This window comes from Desmodus rotundus, chromosome 4, assembly GCF_022682495.2.
Source record: "Desmodus rotundus isolate HL8 chromosome 4, HLdesRot8A.1, whole genome shotgun sequence".
Lineage (NCBI taxonomy): Eukaryota > Metazoa > Chordata > Mammalia > Chiroptera > Phyllostomidae > Desmodus > Desmodus rotundus.
The window spans coordinates 156,151,470-156,173,216 of NC_071390.1; the positions used below are offsets into that span (position 1 = coordinate 156,151,470).

At 40.8% G+C, this 21,747-nt stretch overlaps 1 protein-coding gene across 18 annotated transcripts in view; it reads right to left on the reverse strand.

Annotated features, from left to right (window-relative positions):
- The window catches only part of LIMCH1 (LIM and calponin homology domains 1), a 312,399-nt gene that overhangs the window by 19,361 nt on the left and 271,291 nt on the right, over positions 1 to 21,747 (reverse strand). For 12 of the 18 annotated variants that reach the window (XM_045182628.3, XM_045182624.3, XM_045182627.3 and 9 more), the window contains 5 exons: positions 15,650 to 15,740; positions 14,465 to 14,628; positions 10,756 to 10,861; positions 6,585 to 6,625; positions 2,434 to 2,514 (listed from right to left, as the gene is read on the reverse strand). In XM_045182628.3, coding sequence (XP_045038563.2) covers positions 2,434 to 2,514; positions 6,585 to 6,625; positions 10,756 to 10,861; positions 14,465 to 14,628; positions 15,650 to 15,740 — 483 coding nt within the window. Of the gene's footprint in view, positions 1 to 2,433; positions 2,518 to 6,584; positions 6,626 to 7,322; positions 7,398 to 10,755; positions 10,862 to 14,464; positions 14,629 to 15,649; positions 15,741 to 21,747 lie in introns of all 18 variants that reach the window. The other 6 variants (XM_045182626.3, XM_045182622.3, XM_053923564.2 and 3 more) reach the window with 3 other exon arrangements.

Here is a 21,747-nt window from a genome sequence, read left to right on the forward strand (position 1 = left end):
ACTCCTTGCTTGTAGTCATTCTACCAAAATGGAATCTCCCTGGCTTTAAGTAACTTCTGAATTAAGAGTAGCTTTTAAACAGCCCATTAGAAGGCTTCAATATCAAAAGTGCCATTGCTGTTTCCAGAAATAATACAACACTAGTCACCACTTCAGGGGAAAAAGAATAAAATACTCTGAATAAGAACAGCTTGCAAAATGTGACTGGAGTTCCTGACAGCTGACTAGAAGAAATGAATAAATGGAGACTAAAATTAGTGCCTAAAATGAGAACTGACACCCCTGGACGCCTTGGGAACGGCATCCCTGACGTGACAGAGACAGAGGGATCACCGAAGTGTATGACATGCAGCCAACTATTTTAGGCTGATTATTGTCAATCCTCTCTGAGGATAAAACAGGTCTGTGCTTTTTTTTCTTTTTTTAAATCTCCCTGGGAAGCACTGAGGTCTCCTCCAGGTCTCGCCTGTTATGTCATTATCTTAGGAGCAAAAGGGCTTTCTTGGGATTGTCTAGAGTCTAGTTTCTTATGAATGTTCTGGCAAAACCATGGCTGTTCAACCCACGCCAGGCTTTTCATTCCAGGTGAGAATTTTGTTATCAAAACCTAGTATTGCAGAGAGGGGCTTCAGGGGCTTTTCAAGTAGAGAAAATGAACCTCAGAATGTCACAAAAGCTTAAAACCAGTCACGGCATTTTAGGTTTATTGGTTCTAGAAGCTCATGTCACATGCTCCCGTCACCAAGAAGATATGCTGAGAAGGGTAATGCACGGCGTGAAAGACATATGTCTGCACACCTCCCGGCTTCCCCACAAACACCTTTCCCGATGCCCACGGCCTACCACGCCACCACACTGGGCAACAACTCAGTGGGGCAGGAACACGACATATGCCTGCATCGGTAACTGTGGTCGCCTTTCAGAGTGGAACAGAGTGCCGTCATGGAAAGCACACTTGCCTGATGTCTTTACTCTGTGGCACTTCTGACTCCTGGCTGTTCACCACTTAGCTGGAAAATGGGCGTCTGGTTTTCAGACCTGCAAATGGCCGGGGCTGGCCTGGGGTCTCCCGAAGGACACAAAAATCCCAACAGCTCCCGGATTTTGTTGAATCTGGTTCTTACTAACGTTTTGATATTGAAGATTTACCTCTACACAGTTTTGAAGCATCAAATTTAACTGGCAGACCTAAAGCCACACCACATATGGTTAGCTGTCTAAACTGACCCCAGCAACCCGCCCCTGGGAATTAAGCCAAAAGGATTAGAACAAAAACATTTAAAAAATAAATAAAATAAACTTGTATTAAGCATTGCTTCCTACATAGCAGCAGAAAGCCATCAAAATTAATGAGATTTAAACTTCTTAGTTATGATTATTTTGGCAAAATAGGTACTATTGGGGGTATAATGGCAAGAACATGAGGTTTATTATTTTCTTAAGACTTTATTTTTAGACAGAGGGGAAGGGAGGGAGAAAGAGAGGGAGAAAGAGAGGGAGAGAAACATCGATGTCAGGAAGAAACACCAATTGGTTGCCTCTCGCACATGCCCTGACACCGGGGACCTGGACTACAACTTATACATGTCCCTGACCAGGAGCGGAACGGGCAACCTTTCGCTTTGCAGGATGATGCCCAACCAGCTGAGCCATGCCGGTCAGGGCGTGGAAAGAACATGAGTTTTAAAGTCTTCCAGTCTTAGATTTGAAACCAGGCTCAACCCTTGTTAGCTGTGTGACTTTGGTCAACCTATTGAACTTCTTTGAGCCTTAGCTTCTTCAATTGCAAAGCAGGGCTAATAAGACATCTTTGAAGAGTTTTATGAGAATTAAATCAGATAAAATATGTCAAACACCATCACAGTTGCTGGCACATCCCAAATACTCAGCTTAGGTTAGTTTCTAAAGTTATTAGGTAACTTTTTGGAGTCCTGTTACTCCACAAAAGTGGCCTGAAACGACAAGGAACATGATACGTTTCCTCCCAGAATTTTTCTAGAATTGAAAATTAGCAGCTTTTACTCAGAGGGGGCAAACATTTCTACTTAAGACGCAAGAAGCCAGGCCAAATTTATTTCACATGTATGCTTCCAAAAAGCTTTCTGACAATTCATTCCCACTGCTACTGGGATCGTATTTCATTGGCAGCTGAGGAGGTGGTGAGTGCCTGACTGGGCCCTTCATTGATACCCGGAGGTTTGAAAGTTTTTCTTAAGTGAAATGCTTTTTCCTTGTGTTCCTATCATTGCAACCTCTGGCAGGAGGAATCAGACACAGGCATGATGTCACATGGACACAAAATGAACTAACAGCCTCATTGACTTCTGAGAAGAATTCAATTTCATGTGTTTCCTGTGCTAAAAATCTATTTAACATAACAGGAATTAGGAGAGCATCAGCTGAAAAAAAAGGCAGCAAACCCAGCCATCCTACCTGGAGCAAACGTTCCTGCTCCTGTTGCCATTTTTCCTGTCGCCTGCGCTCCTCTTCCGGGTCCCACGCCCAGAACTTAAACTGCTTAGAAGATAAAAACATAATCAGAATCGAGCCATGGCCTCAAGGCCTGGCCAGGGAAAGGGACACAGGTAGCCTGCGGGCTGGCACTTGTAGGGACACGCAGGAGCAGAAGCCTTCACACATGTTCATATATCTGTGTTGGCAGCAACCACTTTTCAATCTTAGTCCCTCTTTGGTTTACTTCCAAGAGGCTGATAGGGTTCTGTGAACCTTTCTGGAGCTAATGAAAACACGAAGTAATTAGCCTCTGGCACAGGCAGGCTTTTGCTTCACTTCTTTTAGAAGTGATTTCTTAAATGTATTCACGCTCTGGTGCGTAAGATACCCATTCTGCATATTGATCCTGGGCCCAAGCAAATGGGAATGCTTATTCCAGCACAAGTGCGTTTTGTGAGGAGCGACGCTTGCCACACTGCAGGACTATGTCATCTTTTACACTGCTCTTGCTTTCCACTCCAGCCTTTTCCGAAGTGGATTATTTAACTCACCGCCACCCACCAGTGTCACCTGATGTCCGGGCAATGGGGAGTCCCTGCTCTGGGACCCACACATGTAACAAACATTCGAATCCAAGGCTTTTTTTGTCTTTTAAGAAAGGTGTTTGTCAGGGGAGGGAGGTGGGCATGGCTGGGGTGGGGGGGAGTGGTAGAGGGTAAACGCAGACAACTGACATTGAACAATAACATAAAAAAAAAAGAAAAAAGAAAGAAAGGCTTTTGAGAGTTTGGGAACCAAGTCAGTGCGTGGAAATAAGGAGATAAAAATGCGAGTCCAAGTGGGCACCCAGGCTACAGGGTGTACAATTGCGAGGGTCTGGGGGGAAGAAAAATCCCAATGTGTCCCGGGGAAACTAGCAAAAGGGGGGCTGCTGGGTTTAAAGTTGGCCTCCCCCATCACCCAGAGGAAGTGTCGAGGCAAACCAGGTTCCCCAATAACTGTTCTTCCTACTTTGCCCCTGATGGGGTAATTTTGAGAGACACTTAGAACTGCTTGGGGATCTTGAAAAAAAAAAGTAAGGTGGGGGTGGGGGGTTAGGGAGAAAAGGGGTAGTGTGGGGTGGGGTAGGGAGCAGGCAGAATCTACATACCCTGGCTGCCTGGGTAGCTAGACAGAGGTAGTCTGGTCCAAGGTTTAATGGCTCCAGTTACTGCCCAGGATACCCGGGTGACCCCACCTTCCACGCTGCCCTGCCCCCCACAGACCTGCATGGCACTCAGGTGCATGACCCCGTGGCTGTCATCTCCAGGATGAGAATGCACGCAGGGCCACGGGTTTCGCTTGATCTATAACTTTATACATATTTATAACTTTAGTATATTTAGACATATGATTGGGACTCTTGCTGTGGTTCCTGCAAATGTTGGGGTGGCCACAAACGTCACAGAAAGGAGGGCAGATGAGGTGGGGAAATGTACTTCCTCTATGCCCCTCTTGGGATTCACGCTGCATAGCAGCGGACTACAGGCTCCCACAAGTTGTGTAGGATATAACCCAAAGTTTCCCAAATTGCCTTGGATGACCAGAAAATATCATCCAGATGTGAATGCCAGATGGGACATTCTAATGGATTAATAATGTTGGACGTTGGTTTACTGGGCATTTTCCAAAGACTTTCAAACAGTTGAAATGTTCAGAGTCTCAGGAGCTGGGCCTTTGTTTGTGTTTTGAGGAAAAAGGGTGTGGCTGTGTGACTAAAGCCATAAGGAGCCCAATGGGGAAAAGTCTACTAGTAGGAAAATAAAAGAAACAATTAGGACTTATTCAATTTTTCGATGCCTCGAGGTAGTCATTGCCAGAACAAGTCAAGAAAGGAGGAAGCAGATCAGAGAAGGAGGTGCAGGGCAGGGATTTTAAGCTCAGAAGATCATTTGTTAACAAGCAAGAGAGAAAAACAATAAGCATTTTCAGAGGAAGATACCAGTGCGATAAGCAAGAGGGAAAGAACAGTGATTGTGTTCCTTGGCAATTATTTGCTGAGCACTTAACATGGGCCAGGTGGGGACACCGGCTGGCGAAGAGTCTCAGAACTGTGGAGCTTACAATGACCTCAGCGTGAGTGTGAGTGTGTGTGTGGTATGAGAGGGGTGGGGCTGTATGACTAAACACAAAAATGATCCCAGAAGACAGTGGAAAAACCATCACAAAAGAGATATAAGAGGTGCTAGACAAAGTTGGAATAGAGGACGTTTAGCCCACAGTGTGCCATTTACCTTTTTACAGATTGGTGTCTTCCTTTGCATTTGGGGTTACTCAAGGGAGGGGAGGGCCCTTTATCCCCCTAAGTATCCCAAGACCTTGCATTGTTAAGCCTTCCATAAATATTTGCTGAATGAATGAATGGACTCCATGCTGGGTGGTGTATCTCCTCTTCTCTCTCCTTCATAGACCCTGACCCTGTAGCTTAAGGCCACTCCAAGTTTGACCAAAAAGAGCTGAGTCTGCTGAGGTCAGCATAATCAAATGCATACTTTCTCTTTTCTCTCCCTTCCTTCCTTCCTTCCTTCCTTCCTTTTTTCCTTCCTTTCTTCCTTCCTTCCTTCCTTCTTTCTTCTTTCCTTCCTTCCTTCCTTCCTTCTTCCTTCCTTCCTTCTTTCTTCTTTCCTTCCTTCCTTCCTTCTCCCTCCCTCCCTTCCTTCCTTCTTTTCTTTCTTCCTTTTTTGAAAATTCTTTTACTTTCCTATTCTACAAAGAACTATTTATCACCAAAAGAATTTCAAATTTGGGTAGGTATTTCTGGAGAATTCACTTTTAATAGGTCAGTAACCTGTCTTTTTCTTGTTCTATTTTCCATAAACAGAAATAAGAATGTTTCTTTTTAGGGTGCCCTTCCTCTCCACCCCTGACCATGGGGTACAAGAACAATGTGACATTGTCGTTCCCATGTAATTTTAAACAAGAATCAGTCTGTGCCATGAATGCCAGCTGGGGGTCCTTCCAGGGTTCCTGGCCCCTGTGGTTGTATCCAGCTTCCCAGGAAACTCAAGATTCCCAGTATTGGCTGAGACTGAGCCTCCACAGATGCTGCTATTTCTGGAATGCGCCTGGAGATATTGAGGGTTACGTGACACCTGGGCCCCTCTTACATTCTGCACAGGCACTTAGGAATTCCCAAAGTGAGGCAATTTGCTTATAGGTAAGAACAAGTATTGGCCATGGCGGGCCTCTTAGATGAGCCACCGGGGAGGATTTGTTCACGTATTGGGTACAGTGCTAGGGACTTCTGAGAAATTACTACAGTTAAGTTTCACAACACCCCGAAAGAAAGGAATTATCATGTCATTGTACAGTCAAGGAAGATGAAGTTCAGAAAAGGTATGTAAACCTCCAGGGTCCTACTGTTAGTCAGTCTGGAGACAGAAGCGCAACAGTGGTTATGTGGCTGGACCCAACAGGCTCTGCGCTGCAGCTGATGGTCCCGCAGAGGAATTCTACAGATCTGCTGGGGACGTCAGAGGGTGGACAGGCGTGATGGGCCAGCGCTGCACACACCCAGTTTAGAGAAGAGCCAGGTCTGCCAACAGTGTGTTCAGACAAGATTGAGCAGCATGGAATTTGACAGCGCCACGTGTCTTGACATTTTAGCTAGCAAATGCCTTTTTATTTCATGGAAATAAAAAATTGAAAACTATACGTATGGTTACTATTACTCAGAGTACCGACTGTGACAAGAGGTGGGGCAAAGACATCTTGGGTCTCCTAGAAAGAGCACAGGCTGGGCCCTGTTGCCAACATACACTGCGCTGAGGTATTGTCCTCATTTAGGAAATGGCTTTGAATGCTTACAGGAGCACATTTTAGTACTAATTCCTCTGTCACATGCATTTTAATTGCTACTTTCACATTTTACTTTCCTGACTCCCCATTTTGTTTCCAGATCACGACTCCACATAATGATAACCCACATTTTCATAATTCACCTGGCAGCATTACACGTGACTTCTGATTATTCTTGTACAGTCCATTGTTTGAAGCCCATTTTTGATCAAACCCTCTCTGAGTGAACCCAAGACCCTATAATTAAAATCGCACTAACCGCATGACCTTATTCCTTAAAATGAGTTACTTACAGGTGTAGTTGCAGGTGACTTTTCACTGCTTGGAGAATCCACTGTACAGAAAGAAAGGAAAAAAAGGATCACCATGTGAGTAGCTTCCTACTGTATTTCTCTTTGATCCTCTCAGTGGAGTGTGGTTCCCATGTCAGCTTCAGACCATTTTTGTAAGCCAAGAGCATTAGAAAATTATCACAAAGCAGACCCCTGAAGCAGCAGTACCCATCACCAACAGTAGTCACAACCAGTGTAATGTGATTGAACACATCAATTAGCGCCAAGTACTAGACTAGAGGAAGGAAGCAAATCTACTCCTACAAGTGCTGGTTTTTAATGCACCTTGCATTCTGGCTTCATTGACAGTTTCCTCACTGTCTGCCATGGAGAAGTATCATACAGAGCGAGGCCACATGTCACCCAGGAAGTAAAGAGAGTGACACAGTTAACAAGAGAACCATGTTCCTGGTAAACACTTCTAATCTCTGTTTCAAAAAAGAAGGAGAGGACAATAGAGAGGTGAATATTATTATTTCTTTGGATTTTCAAAATCAAAGTAAAATTCTGGGAATTTCCCCCCAATTTTAGTATAACTGGTACTGGTATCAAAGAACCAGCTCTTTGCTAACTGTGTGCCAGAAACAAGCATTTTTTTTTTCTGAAATCAAGAGTGAAGAAAAATACAAAACAGTATTGGTTGCCAGCAACATGGATTTTTTGCACTAAAGGAAGACAGCTGGCCAGTACGCATTTTACCTGAATGGGAGAAAAACTGGGAGCGTCGCCAAGAGTTCTGAACTCTAAGCGGGACGCTGGCAGTGCCAGGAGACTCTAGATCAGATGGCGGAACAGAACAAACAGAAAACCATGAAAATGAGGCCGAGTGACACAGAACCACGCTCTCATGTCCCAGGTCTGGCTACGTAAGAACTGAGAGTGGAAGAGGCTAGAGTGTAAAATATCTCAATAAAACTCACACAAAACCTGAAGACATGGACGAAAGCCAACAGAAATGAGACAGCTTATGCTGTTGTCTCTCTTCTTTGGTGTTAGTGAAATGTGATAGGCTCATATCTAATGGTGGTATCGTTAAAATGTTGTACCTCAAAATAATAAGATGGTACACTATGAAAGAGCAAAATGCACAGTTTGCATTGCTTTTGAAGAACACTACAAAAATATAAGGCAGCTGAGATGAGTTCAGTTATTACTTTATACCCTTTATAAAGGCTAAGTGTGGAAGTCTGTGGTGGAAGTTACATATGTGGGACCAAAGAGTGTGTGTGTCTGTGTGTCATGGGACGGAATCAAGCAGACACAGGAGGTCCTTCGCATCCTTAAACTAGCGCCGCGCCCATCTGCCATCATTCTCAGTGCAAATAAAGACATCAGTTTTTGAGATGGGCATATATTTTCCTGAAACACCAATTTGAGATATCTTTCTACGGTTGGGCAACAGCTGAGCAAAGGAAACCTGTGAACTTTAAATGTATGTTATGTAGGTTTTCGGAGTATTTAAAGGCTGTTCATGCATGTGTGTGTATTTAAGGGAAGTCTGTGGAACACCGATAGGCCCCGCAGCAGACCTTCAGTGGCTCGCAGGACCCATCTAGGAACAGACGGCGCTATGGCAACAGGGCAGCAAGTACTGTCTAGAGGAAGGCGTATTGGGTACGGCTCCAGGATCCCCTGTCCCAACCCTATAGATCCTCTGGGCGTGATGTGCGACCTCAGACTAGTCACATAACGGTGTATTGACTTTCTATAGCTGAGCAAAGTCCTAAACTTTTTCTGTCCCTCCAATTAAAGACAAATCATATCTTTTAAGGTTACATTTATTAGAGGCCTGTGCTTCTTGAAAAGAAAGGAGTTTATACACTCCAAACAAGTATTGTTGTTTTCTTTATATCTATCAGCGATGTGTTTGGAGCACAATTTAAACATACAAGGTATATTTCAAGTCAGTGGTTTTCAGAGTGTGGTCCCTGGATGCATGGCATCAGCATCCCACTGGGAAGTTGTTAGAAATGCAAATACTGTGGCCCCAGCCCAGACAAAGTCAGTGAGACACTGGGGGTGAGGGGTGGGGACTAGGGTAGGGTGGGGGGTAGCAATCTGTGCTTTAACCCATCCCACCGGCGTCATTGGCATATACTCATGTTTGAAAACTATTGCCTAAAGCCCTAGCTCCACAATATAAACATTTCTATTGTAAGGAAAGCGTTCAGAATAGTTCACTGCTGCCTGGCATTTTGCTCTATACCTCTATTGCTGCTATTCTGTAACTGCTAGATTATTGTTAGTGCTTATTCTGGAGCAGGTGTTGAGCTAAACACTTCGTTTTTGTTTATCTCATTTAATTCTTCCAATACCCCTATTGGACTGCTACTATTATTATTTCCAGTTTACAGGTGACAATTAGAGATTGGGGAGAATTCAGTGGGTAAGAACTAGATGAGTAAGAATTAGAACCCAGGTGTTCTGTCTCCAGAGCCTCAACTGTAATTATACCTTCCATGAACAGGAGTACAGAACAGGTGTATGTATGCCAAATACAATGTTATCCTGAAGAATAATTTTTGAAATGCTCTACTGCTACCAAATTTTATTTTTTAATCCCTCAATTTAGATATAGCATGAAGTCCCTTATTCAACAGCACATTTTACAATCAAAATGCCTTACAACAGACCATGGAATATAAAAATATAGAAGACCACAAAACTAATTAATGTGGTTTAACACATCTATTTCCTCTCCACATTACTTATCTACACAATTACAATGTGCTGGAAATAGGGCAGAATTTAAATTTGTCTAAATGTGACTGATTGCCGGCCAATCAGAAGACTATTTTTGTCAATTTCCTTCAGAAGAGTAGGGCTGAAAATTTTAAAACAAATGTTTTGAAGACAGTATTGCACTTACTTCCACATTAAGAAACTAATGCTCCTCAGTGTATGAACCAATTTCATTCCCTCCCAAGTACTTCCCATTATGTAGAGGAAGCCCAACTTATCTCGTGGACATCAACAAAGGTTAATGGAAGCCAACTCAGATTCTGCCCCAAATAGCTGACCACCCTTTAAAGAAAAGTAAAAATAAATCTCCAGCTACAGTGTACCTGTACCGTCCTCTCTTTGCTAAGGCTGTTGAGTCTGTAAAATGTACCAGGGAAAATACATTAAAAAAAGAAAAACAAGAAACCTTACAGTTTTTGCCTCCTAAACTCTAGCTGTTTTCATACCTAGAGAAAGAACTCACACCAGGAAAGCCCAGTGATCTGTTTGGGAGAACAGTCCCTATAGATCATGGACTTCTCAGGACCCGCCTCCCACTGTTCACATCCCTAAGGCTCTTTTTGGTGTGGTTGTGGGCACCTTGGTTTCTCACCAGGATAAAAGGATTCAAGTTGGGGTCTTAAAGAGTAGAGAGGTAAACTCACAACCTATACGTGGACCTACCTAAAAGGTACTTGGGAGTTTGCAGTGGGTAGTGCCATTTAAAATCCTCCACAGGCCCTAAACTCCTATATTTCTAGAGTCCACCCTTCCACATATTACACAGAACATAAGAAACATATTGAAATATATCCTCTGAATATATATGTATGTATCTGCATGTATATATGTATATACATATACTTATTCTTGTTATAAAACTTTTTGGAAGCATTAAAGTTTTTGCTTATGAGCAATACGTCTAATCTATGACTGGGAAAGATTTCTCAGGCACACCCAGTAGTCTCTATGAAGCAAGAAAGTCTGACTTTCTTCTAAAATCACTGTCAAGTGGATCTTTTATAAAGACTGGATAATTAACAGTTAACGAGTTGATATTAACATTATAAACTTTTTGCTAAAGTTATTGATTTTATATTTTGTATTTTTAAAAAGCATTTTGGAGCCAATAAAATTATTTTAAGGTATTGAACACTTGTGTAGGCCTTATCCTGCCTATAGTGCCCGGATGACAAAACAGCCTCAGTGGCTGGGGTTCCTGGCTAGGCCAAATAGAGGACGCGGCCCTGGAAGTCTATTCTGCAAATTGTTAATTCAGCCATCAAGGACTCTGGCAAACACCATGGCTAAAGGGACCTCAACATAAAGGAGGTAGTCTTCCTTCAAATTAGAGAATATTTTACTACAGACAAACATGCAGAACTAAAATAAAACATTTCCTTCTCTTTACCTTGAGAATTCAGATTTGGCAAATGTAACTGGCTGGTTTCAGGCATTTTGTCCAGAAATGGAAACGTCAGGGTTGCTTCTGGTTCTGGGGATTTTGGCTTTACCACCTGGATCACGAGCAACAGACATAAACATGGCAAATATTGTCTGTTAATAAACATACAGGCGAAATAAAACGGAAGCGTTCATGGCTATTACATAAATCAATAAGCCCCAACATTTAATGTTTAGATGGAGAATTTCCCCCATGGTCCTGTGCCTCTTTGTGTTGTTTTGCTGTAACATAGAGGTCAATTTTTCAGAGAAACCAGAGGACAGCATAAAGATTTGATGTCCACTTTTCTCTAAGCCCAGAAGGCAGAACTCCATCTTTAGAATCATACACCACTCTGTCTCATTTTCTCATTGATCAATCACATATTCTCTTCCTGATGCTACATTACACGGAATTTATAATGGCAGGGCGTGAGATGCTCCGTGTACGATTTAAAAAAAATCTTACTATGCAAGTATTAAATACTAAAGTAGTATTACCTTCTAATGGACACGATTCTCAAGGTACTACATGTCTCTCCCAACAAATTTATGCAAAGCACATTAAAGATACTATACGTCGCCTGTTGACATAAACACATTATTTATTATAAATAGCCATTACCAAATAGCACCACGGCAATGATGTCCTTTGGGGATTTTTGAGGCATGTTATATTGCTTGTCTTATGGTAAATAGTTCTCAAATTACAGGCTTTGCAAATTCTTATGTTTGCTTTGTAAAAACAGAATTTCCTTGTTATTGCTGTTTAATTATATTTTGATTTTCCTTAATCTTAATGGCCTTTGGTAGAAGCAACTTCTATCTGATTTGTTGTTTCTCGTCAACTGATTGCTGAAAGACCAGACCACCAGACTAATGTCTACAGGGAAAAATCAGTAGACTCCGAGCACAGAGCTGAATGAGGAGCAGGGCCGTATCAGTTCACATCCTTCCAGCTGCCTACCGGACTTCCTCTCATTCACCCTGGCTGGTGGCTGTGTTCCCAACCAATTAATCTGATAGTCAACAGGGCAAGCGAGGTTATAGAGAGAGCACTTGTTTCATCATAAGCGGATCTATGACTTGGTCCTCAGGATGATTTAATGTCTAGAATTTCCTCTTGGTAGGATTTTACTGAAGAAAAACACAGTTTTCCTGAAGAAAATAGTTACTTGCTTCATTCTGCATTATAGAGGTCAACCAGACGTCGAAATGAACTTCAGTGTTAATTAAACAGGCAGCAACGTGACAACCCTCCCCTCTTGGCCTCATACCATTTCCTTTATACTCGAGTCTGATAACAACACATTTCAGATAAGGCCCAGTTGTAAACAAAACAGTTCACAGTCAGCAGAAATGCTCAAAATGCCCCCTGTATAAAAAGGTCGATTTGTGTGCACAGGCACTTTGCAACACTCTCAAGTGAAGTCAGAAAAGAAAAGCTGCTGAGACCACTGTGACCACCTACAGTGGGGAAAGGAGAGAGGGGAGAAATTCGTGTGGTGTGAGAAAAGCAGTGGGCTCGAAGACCCACTATCACATTTCCTGACCGGCTAGTAGAAATTCTTAACCTGGAGTCCACAGGACAGAATTCAGGGGCTGGATGTACTTAGTACCACTTGACACCAAGGAAAACTGGGTAATTCTGTGTATTTTATGCTTTAAAAATATTATTCTGCGAACAAGGATTACCAGATGGCCAAAGGGTCCAAGACCACTTTGCGTGAGCACACATACAAGCATGCACACAGTTAAGAACCCCTGGGAACTATTTTTCCCACAGAGTAGACGTGGTACCGGTGACCCAAAGGTGGACCCCACATGAGGTTCACAGATGAGGTATGCAGATGAACACATTTTAGTCATGGCATTCATTCTGCTTGACTAAAAAAGTTCTAGCGTGACATAGTGTTTTCCTTTCAGTTTAGATTTAAATGGAACAAAAAGTCAATTTGGAAGAATGATAAACAATAGCTCTAAGTGTAACATGGACAAGGCAGAACCTGCAAAGATAGGGAAGTCTGCCTGCCCCCAGTGTTTCTCCTACAGCCTAGTTGCTCTCCTCAGGCCTCCAGAGCACTCTTTACTTCTCTGAGTATGAAAATGGGCAGTAGCTGTAGTCTGACTTTCCCAGAAGGCATCAAGGCAACAGGCATTTCTGAGGCTCTACGAAGACACAACACTCTCACCTCCCGAAGACCAGGGTCGTGTCTCGTTCACTGGTGATTATCCAGTGTCTAATACAGTGCCCAGCACACAGTAGGTGCACAGCCATTATTCATTGACTAAATGATGGATGAATCAGATGTAGAAGTGGTAAATTTTTTATTCTAAAGTCAAATCCAAATTTAGAGCTAATTTTTAAAGTTGAAATATCACCATATGTACGGTAGCACACCCACACGCAGCTCAGTGGTTCTCTGTCTTGGTGGCGGGCTAGAATCCCATGAGGAGCTGTTAAAAGTACAAACGACTAGGCCCCGCCCCCAGAAATTCTGATTTATTTGAGCTGGATGGTGCTTGGAATACTTTTAAATTCTAACGGGTAGCCAAGGTTGAGAACAATTGGTATAAAACATGGAGACTTTTGGACTCGACGCCTGAAAACAAACCAAATTATGATGAAAAGGATGAGACTCCAAACAAGGAAGAAATCTAATCAAAACTAGGTGCTAAAACTCGTTATATCAGCACACTAAGTTTCTAGTTTCCTCGTTGCTGAAATCTAGAGGCATCAGAAGTATGCTGCTCTAAATAGCTAAATATGGGAAAGAGAATCGTTAGTAAGCTGAAAATAAGCAAGTTCATACACAACAAACCAGAGCCCAATGCAAAGCTTTGTAACTTATATGAATATTGCATTCAAAAATATATACAAGTATTTATAATTAAAAATTGTTTCAAATAAAATTTAAAATATGTGGAAAATACATATGTACATATACCAATTATTACTAATAGAAAGGTAGGTTTCAGTGACTTTTTCTCACTCTTGCTCTGTCTATGTTTGTTTATTTATTTATCATTTAAAATAAATGTACATATATTGATAGATTTGTTACACATCTATCACTATAAATGATTTTATAGTGATTTGTTACGTATACATCACTATACATATACATTTAAAAAGTATATAGCTACCGACTGAATGTTTGTGGCCCCACCCAAATCCCTATGGTGAAATCCTAACCCTCAAGTGATGGTGTTACAAGGATGGGGTGAGTAGGTCATGAGGGCAGAACCCTCAGGAGTAGGATCAGTGCCCTTATAAAAGAGACCCCAGAGAGCTCCTAGCCCCTTCTGTCAAGCGAGGACACAGTGAGAAGATGTCCTTCTGTGAACGAGGAAGGGGGTTCCTACCAGACCCCAAAGCTGCCTTGATCCTCTGGCAGTGTAAGAGGTGAATGTCGGTCATTTATAAGCCACCCAGTCTACAGCATTCTGTTACAGCAGCCCCAGGGGATGAATACATCTTCCCATATGTATTTAAGTCATTTACAATGAACATGGAGTACATCTGTATTTAGGAAAACAATACAGGTTAAACGTAGAAAAAAGACAGGAAGGGAAAATAAATCTTCATTAGGAACAAGTGCCATAGCAGCAGCCAGCTGACAAATGAGGCCACACTAATTTAAATTGAACTGCTTTAACCCACTGCTTTAGTTCACCTTTTGTGACAGCACCAACTCCACCTTCCCACTCATTTCGTTTTCTGGTGTCTTCGGGTCTTCTTCTTCCGGCACATCGTTCTTCAGCTTGGGGCTGGAGGAAAACTCCACCAAGGCCACGGTTGGGCTGGATCGAGTCACAGTTGTGGTAAAATGCTGTGGCTCTGAAATGGAGTCACATCCAGAAACATAAAGACGTGGGATTATTGTGTGAGGAGATGTATAAAAGAGCCTAAGATGCCATAATTCTCTAAGCTTTTTCATATTATTTCAAAAAAGCAAGCACATAAAACACATAGAAGAATTGCACCGTCAAAAACTTAAGTTCCTAGTAAGACTCAGAGCTGGCATGTGAATAACACTACAGGAAGCAAAATGCCGACACGAAGCCCTATGATGGGTGGGTTGGATGGACGGACATCTCCACGAGATTTCCATCCAGAGGCTGAGCAACCGCCTGACTCCTCCTTTTGCGTCTGTGTTCTTTTTCATCATCACGGGTTCATAACTGGAATGTGTTAAGGATTGCGTGGTACACAGAATGCAAGGGAAACAGTGTTCTTTGACACAAGAGGAAGAATTGGGCTCATTCTAGAGTGGGTGGGAAAGTCACCACCTGGGAGGACATATCAAGATGAGGAGGTGTAATCAGTTTGACATTTTTAGTAATGGCATTTAATTTATTCTAACAGGTCATTTAAAAATAACTTGGAATTAGAAGAGGGTGAGAGACTTTTATGCTTATAAAGAGAAGAAATGTGTTATAAATATTGAAAAACATTAATTCAGGAAACACTAGGTCTCTCCATGCTCACTGTCCATATTCATTCTTTCAAACTATTCAACAGCTATATTATCTCAGTGTCAGTTTTGTGATATATTTATTATTTATGACATATATTGTTGTCACTACATGTTAAAATATGACCCTCAGTTGTTATCACTATTTATTTGGGGCAATATAATCTTATTTATGATGAGGGAGATAAAAAAAAAATCAAAGCCAGGTAAATCAATCAGAATTTCCCTAGAAGCCTCTAGGTGGCAGCACAACCCCACCAGTTTTAGAATCTCATTTCCTTTCCGGTGCTCAGGAGCAACTCTTGAGTCTATTTCCATTACATCAATATCTTAAGAGTTATCATGATTTACGGTACCTTAAAACTAGTCTGTTAGGAAACAAACCTGAGGAGGCCAGTTCTGTATTCCCTTTGTGTGGTTTTTCGCCATCAGTCTTCTCTTCTTGACTGTTTGGGTCAATATCCTCAGTGGTTGCCTGAAAAAAAGATTTTTATGTCCTGTTGAATAAACAATTCCTTTGAAGGTTCTATAAAGTAAAGGATTTCTTTCTTTCCTTCAAACAGTGCTATTTAGGCCCACAAGGTGAGCTGCCTATAGGAATTCACTCTTTTGTATTTCTTTGGCAGCTTTACAGTGAGGGGCGGGCTTTGGTGGAAGCAGACATCCCGTGCAGGAGAGAAGAGATGCTGAAGCTGCGGCACCGCCCACACCCACTAGCCACCTGCCCACACCCTCTGACTGTCGCAGATGCACATGCCCCTTTTGTCCTTCCTTTCACCGCTGAATTTTCAAAGTCACAGTTACCACTACCCGCTTGCTTCCAAATGCTTTTAAAAGTGGCTTAGGGTCATATCAACAGTGGGGACATTTTTTTGCTCTTGTTAAAATTACAAGTAACCTCTCAGTTGCTTGCCTTCAGCATGGATGCCTGTGGCTCTCAGCACTGTGGAATTTATTACTGATGTTCCCTTCCTTCCTGGACTCTCAACAACTCTATTACTCGAGTTCTGATTTTCTCATTCGTTTTCTCTCTCTGGACTTTTACCAGTTCTTATCCCTTTCTTTTCATAAAAATACAGGTGACTCCTAGAAACTTCCAACTATTTTTCCCTGCCTATGTTGAATCACCCTCAAATGTATAATATTGATTATTCCCAGGGGTTCGCCGTTACGTTCTTTTTCCATTTATGACTTGTACTTTCATCTCCTACCCCTAGAGCCCACTAGAGCTTCCGTTTGGCTGACCTACCATCCTCATCATGGTCAATGGCTCACACTCAACCGCTAAATGTTGCCCTTGGACAAGCCTCTCTTCCAAATCCAGCGCTTTCTGTCATGGCATTAATTTCCCCCATCACACAAATTAAACTTTGAAGTGTTTCCTGACTCAGACCTCATGAGTGCCCATCATCTGCCAAGGCCTGCCCAGGCTCTAACACAATAGTTTCCGTATCCATCTCTTCCTTCCTGCTTTTACAGCTAGGGCTGAACTTTGCCTTTACTCCCTTGTTCTCCCACTAAGTTTGGATCTCGCTGTGGAATTCCCTTGGCGCATCACCATGACGTCCGTCTCTCTCAGCAGCACCTCAGCTTATCAGTGCTATGCTGGTGTTCTTCTCTTTCAGCAGTACCGCAAGTGTACCGGTTTGATGCTTGATAGAATTTACGACATCAAAAAAACGTGGAACAACCTAAATGTCCAACAACTGAGGAATGGTTGAATTAATTACTACTGTGTGTTCAAGACAGGAAGTACCATGCCATCATAAAGGGGTGTGAAACAACACTTAATGATATGTGAAAATATTTATTATCTAATGTTAAGTTAAAAAATGTAAACTGTATATTCAATATGATGCCTACATACATAAGATTTTATATGTGCTATATGAATGCACACATATTCCCACTAATACATATGTAAGACAGTAAGGAACCATTAAAATGTTAATAGTGATTAGTTTTAATGTGCTTAAATTTTGGATGACTTTTTCAAATAAATTTTCTGTATTCCAAAATGTTCTACAATGACTATGCATTGTTACTATAATCATAAAATAAAATCAACACACTTTTACGTTATCTTTAGTTGGGAGCCGATTGACTCCAGAGTGAATTCCAAAATTCTCCCACTGATATTACAGCATTTGCATGATATAAGTAAATGATGGTCGAATTAAATGCTTTTTAACATATACCTCCACAACCAAAGAGGACAAGTTAATGACTATCATGTTTTCTTAGTAATAGTGCTTTATTATAAAAGGCAAAGTTGAAATTGTAAAGTGTGTATAAAATATTTTAGAAATCTTAAAAGGTTTTAAGATAAGGACTAGAATTGGTTTCAGATAAGGCATTATTAAATACTTTATAAAATATCCCCAGGGGGTCTCAAGAAGCTATGGATTTATTGATCTCTCATAAGTATATACATTTTACCCATACATCAAATTTTGCCTCTCAAGTAACCAAAATAAAAGCTCTTTAAAGTTAACACATTGGGTCCTGACTGGTGTGGCTCAGTTGGTTGGAGGGTCATCCCATAACCTGAAAGGTTGTGGGTTTCAGGGCACATGCCTAGGTTCAGCCCCTGGAAGGGGTGCTTATGAGAAGGCAACCAGTCTCTCTCTTTCTCCTTCCCTTACCCTCTCTCTAAAGTCAGTGGGCACGTCCTCAAGTGAAGATAAAAAAAAGTTAATGTTTTGGTGGAAATGGTCATTAATTTTTTTAAAAAGTAAAACTTTATGCAAGGATGAAAGTATGGGTCAACATATATAAATCAATAGATGTGATACACCATATCAATAGAATGAAAGATAAAAATCATATGATCATTTCAATAGATGTAGAAAAGGCATTTGACAAAATTCAATATCCTCTCATGTAAAAACTCTCAACAAACTAGGTATAGAAGAATGTACCTACACATTATAGACTATAAAAATGTACCTCAACAAATTAGATATAGAGAAATATACGTAAACACACAAGCTCACAACTAACATAATGATGAAAAGCTAGAACTTTTTCCTCTAAAATCAGGAACAAGACAGGGGTGCCCATTCTCACAACTTCTATTCAACATAGTACTGGAAGTACTAGGCAGAGCAATAAGGCAAGGAAGGAAGGAAGGAAGGAAGGAAGGAAGGAAGGGAGGGAGGGAGGGAGGGAGGGAGGGAGGGAAGAAAGAAAGGAAGGAAGGAAGGAAGGAAGGAAGGAAGGAAGGAAGGAAGGAAGGAAGGAAGGAAGGAAGGAAGAAAATGCAGTCAAATGGGAAAGGAAGAAGTAAAATTGTTTCTGTTTGTAGAGAACATAATCTTATATAAAGAAAACTCTAAAGACTGCACCAAAAACCCCCACAACCTATTAAAACAAGTAAGTGAATTAAGTTGCAGGATATAAAATCAATATACAAATACCTAAAAAAGAAATTAAGGAAACAATCCCATTTATAATAGCATCAAAAAGAATAAAATACTTAAGAATAAATTTAACAAGGGAGGTAGAAGATCTGTATAATGAAACTATAAAACATTGATGAAAGAAATTGAAAAAAACACAAATAAATGGAAAGATATCTTGTGTTCATAGATTGGACAAATTAATAGTGTTAAAATATCCAACCTACTCAAAAACAGTCTACAGATTCAGTGCAATTCCTATCAAAATTCCAATGATATTTTTCACAGAATTAGAAGAAAGAAATCTAGAATTACAAAAGACCCCAAACAGATAAAGCAATCTTGAGCAAGAAGAACAAAGCTGGAGACACCACAGTTCCTGACTTCAAACTATGTTATCAAGCTATAGTAACCAACACGGTACAGTACTAGTATAAAAACAGACACACAGATCAACAGAACAGAACAGAGAGTAGAATGGTAGTTACCAGAGGCTGGGGTATGGGAAGAAAGAGGAGGAAAAAAAGTAGAATGGTCATTGCCAGGGCCTGGGGAAAGAGGGTGGGAGTTGTTTTTTAAGGGATAGAGAATTTCCGTTCGCAAGATGAAAGAGTTCTGGAGATGGGCGGTGGGGATGGCTGCACAAAAATATGAATGCACTTAATGCCACTGAATGTATACTTAAAAATGCATAAGATAATAAATTTTGCTATGTGTATTTTGCCACAATAAAAATATTAGAAAAAAACACTGTTAAAAAATAAAAATGATTTGAAAATCTTTAAGTTAAAAAATACACAAGTAACATTAAGTAACATGCTCTTCAAGCTTCTAAAAGATTTTACACGGCATCTACTGGCAGAAAGGTGCCTTTTGGAAGATGGGATAGTTTTGAAATCTTCGTAATTAGATGGGCATTTTCTAATGATGGATAATGTATCAATTCTGGAAGAATATGATATTAAATTAAAATGCACTTTTAAAACCCTGGACAGGAAATAAAGATTAATTTATATTATTTAATGGATTTTATAACTTTCTAACATATCAACAAGCCTGAACTGAATCCTTCTAAGAGATTTAAAAAGTGAAAATAGTTAAATACACTGAAGATGCTCTTATTATATTTAAATTATATATATATGTTGTGTATGTGTGTTTACATTTTTCCATTAATGACTGATATGATATAGCATTTGAAGATGAATCAGTTGAGCATTACAAAAGAATAAGTTGGGTTTTACAAGTTAAACTGCTTCCCCACATACAGAAACATCAATATATGATAGTGTTTTGTGTTTTATGATGTTAATACATAAAATACAGTCAGAAATATTGATTTTTAGGTTTTCCCTCAAATTGGATTAGGTTATAAAAAACTATCTGAGGTTGGGAAACAAATTTGCAGTTAAATACTGAGAACTCTGGTGTTTCCAATTATTAGAAGTAACACGAATAGCTACAAAAACCAGGCCAAAGCCTCCCCAGCCCCCCAAATGAACAACAATATCAAGAACGCACATGCTTTATTACATCTCGGAGGCCACCGACATTAGGTTGTATTATTTTAGGCGCTACTAAGAAAGAAGACATGTGGTCTGCTAGAGATGACATACTACTGACTATAAGACACCTAATCTGGAGATCTGCAAATGTGGAAACTGTGCCGATTGGAATCAATGAAATAAGACAACTCGAATCCTTTAGATATCATTTATAATGTGAAGGAGACAAAATCCTCAGGTACTACTTCACTGAGAATTATTTTGCTAGCACATCACACTCCAGTAATATTGTACTTATGTGAGAATAATGGAAAACTTTCACTTTCAAGGATTCTCATTCATTTCTGAATGTATTTCTATATGGCTTACCACTCAGACACCGAGGGCCCAGATGCCCCAGTTCGTACTCTCTTAAAGTGACACTTTCGAGGCTACGTATTGTGTCTACTGTAGCCATGATCAATGTGTCCACCAATTACCACATGGTTTATCTCATTTAATTGTCAGAGCAAGCTTCTAAGGTATGTACCAAAATGATTCTCTTTATACAGCTGAGCAAACTGAGGCCCAGGAGGCTCAGTGGCTTACCCAGGGTCACAGTGCTAGCAGGTAGGGGAGGTGGGCCCCCTACCCTATGCTGGTAACCTCAATGCCCCATCATTGGGGCTGAGAGTCACACCCACTTCTAAGCTGTCCCCAGGGATTTCAAGGTTTTGATTGGTAAGAAGCGATCTAGAACCTGAGGGTCCCAAGTTTATTGCTGAGATGATTTAGACTGCCTTTTCCATTCCCTTTCCTTGTCATTCATTCTACCTCATTCTTTCTGTTCTACAGCTCCATCTCCAATTATTCCACTAAAGATGAGAACTCTCTGGAACCTTTCAGGAAGCAATTTAGCTAAGTCTCCACTTCCCAGGGCAGCTGGAGACCAGGCTGCCCCCTGCCATCACTCCCTGTTGGGCTTTCAGACCAGGTACGTAATCCATGTTAGGTAAGCCAATGTTAAATCATTATTTATGGAATGTGTACTTTCAAGCTTCATGTAAATGTATGCTAGTCATGGAAATCAGGCTATTACTAGCAAAATATTCAGGATAAATGAAGAGAAAAAGCAAGCTACAATACAATTTGAATAACATGAGCCCATTAAAAAATATTTTATATGCACTGAGAAAAAAAGAGAATACACATTTAAAAATCTTAGTATTAATTTCTGAGAGGCTGGAGTAATAGGTATTTGTATTTTCTTTATAATTTACTGCATTCTGCAACATCTATAGACCGTACGTTCCAAGGGAAATCCCCAACGCCAGTTTAACGACCTTGTGTCTGGATACTCTATCTTGAGGGTTTGTTACTTTTGTACTCACATCATTATTTCAAAGGCCAGGAGTTCAAAATTAGCAGTTTTAATCAGTCCTGACAGACTCAGAGATTTGCCTGAAACAAACCCGCCTTGTTGGAATATTCACTTTCTGACCCACACTTTCCTTTGGTTATAGCTAAACAGAGGAGAGGCCTTCTCTTCTCAAGAATGAAAATAAGTAAATAAAACAGATCCCTGGACACCAATGAA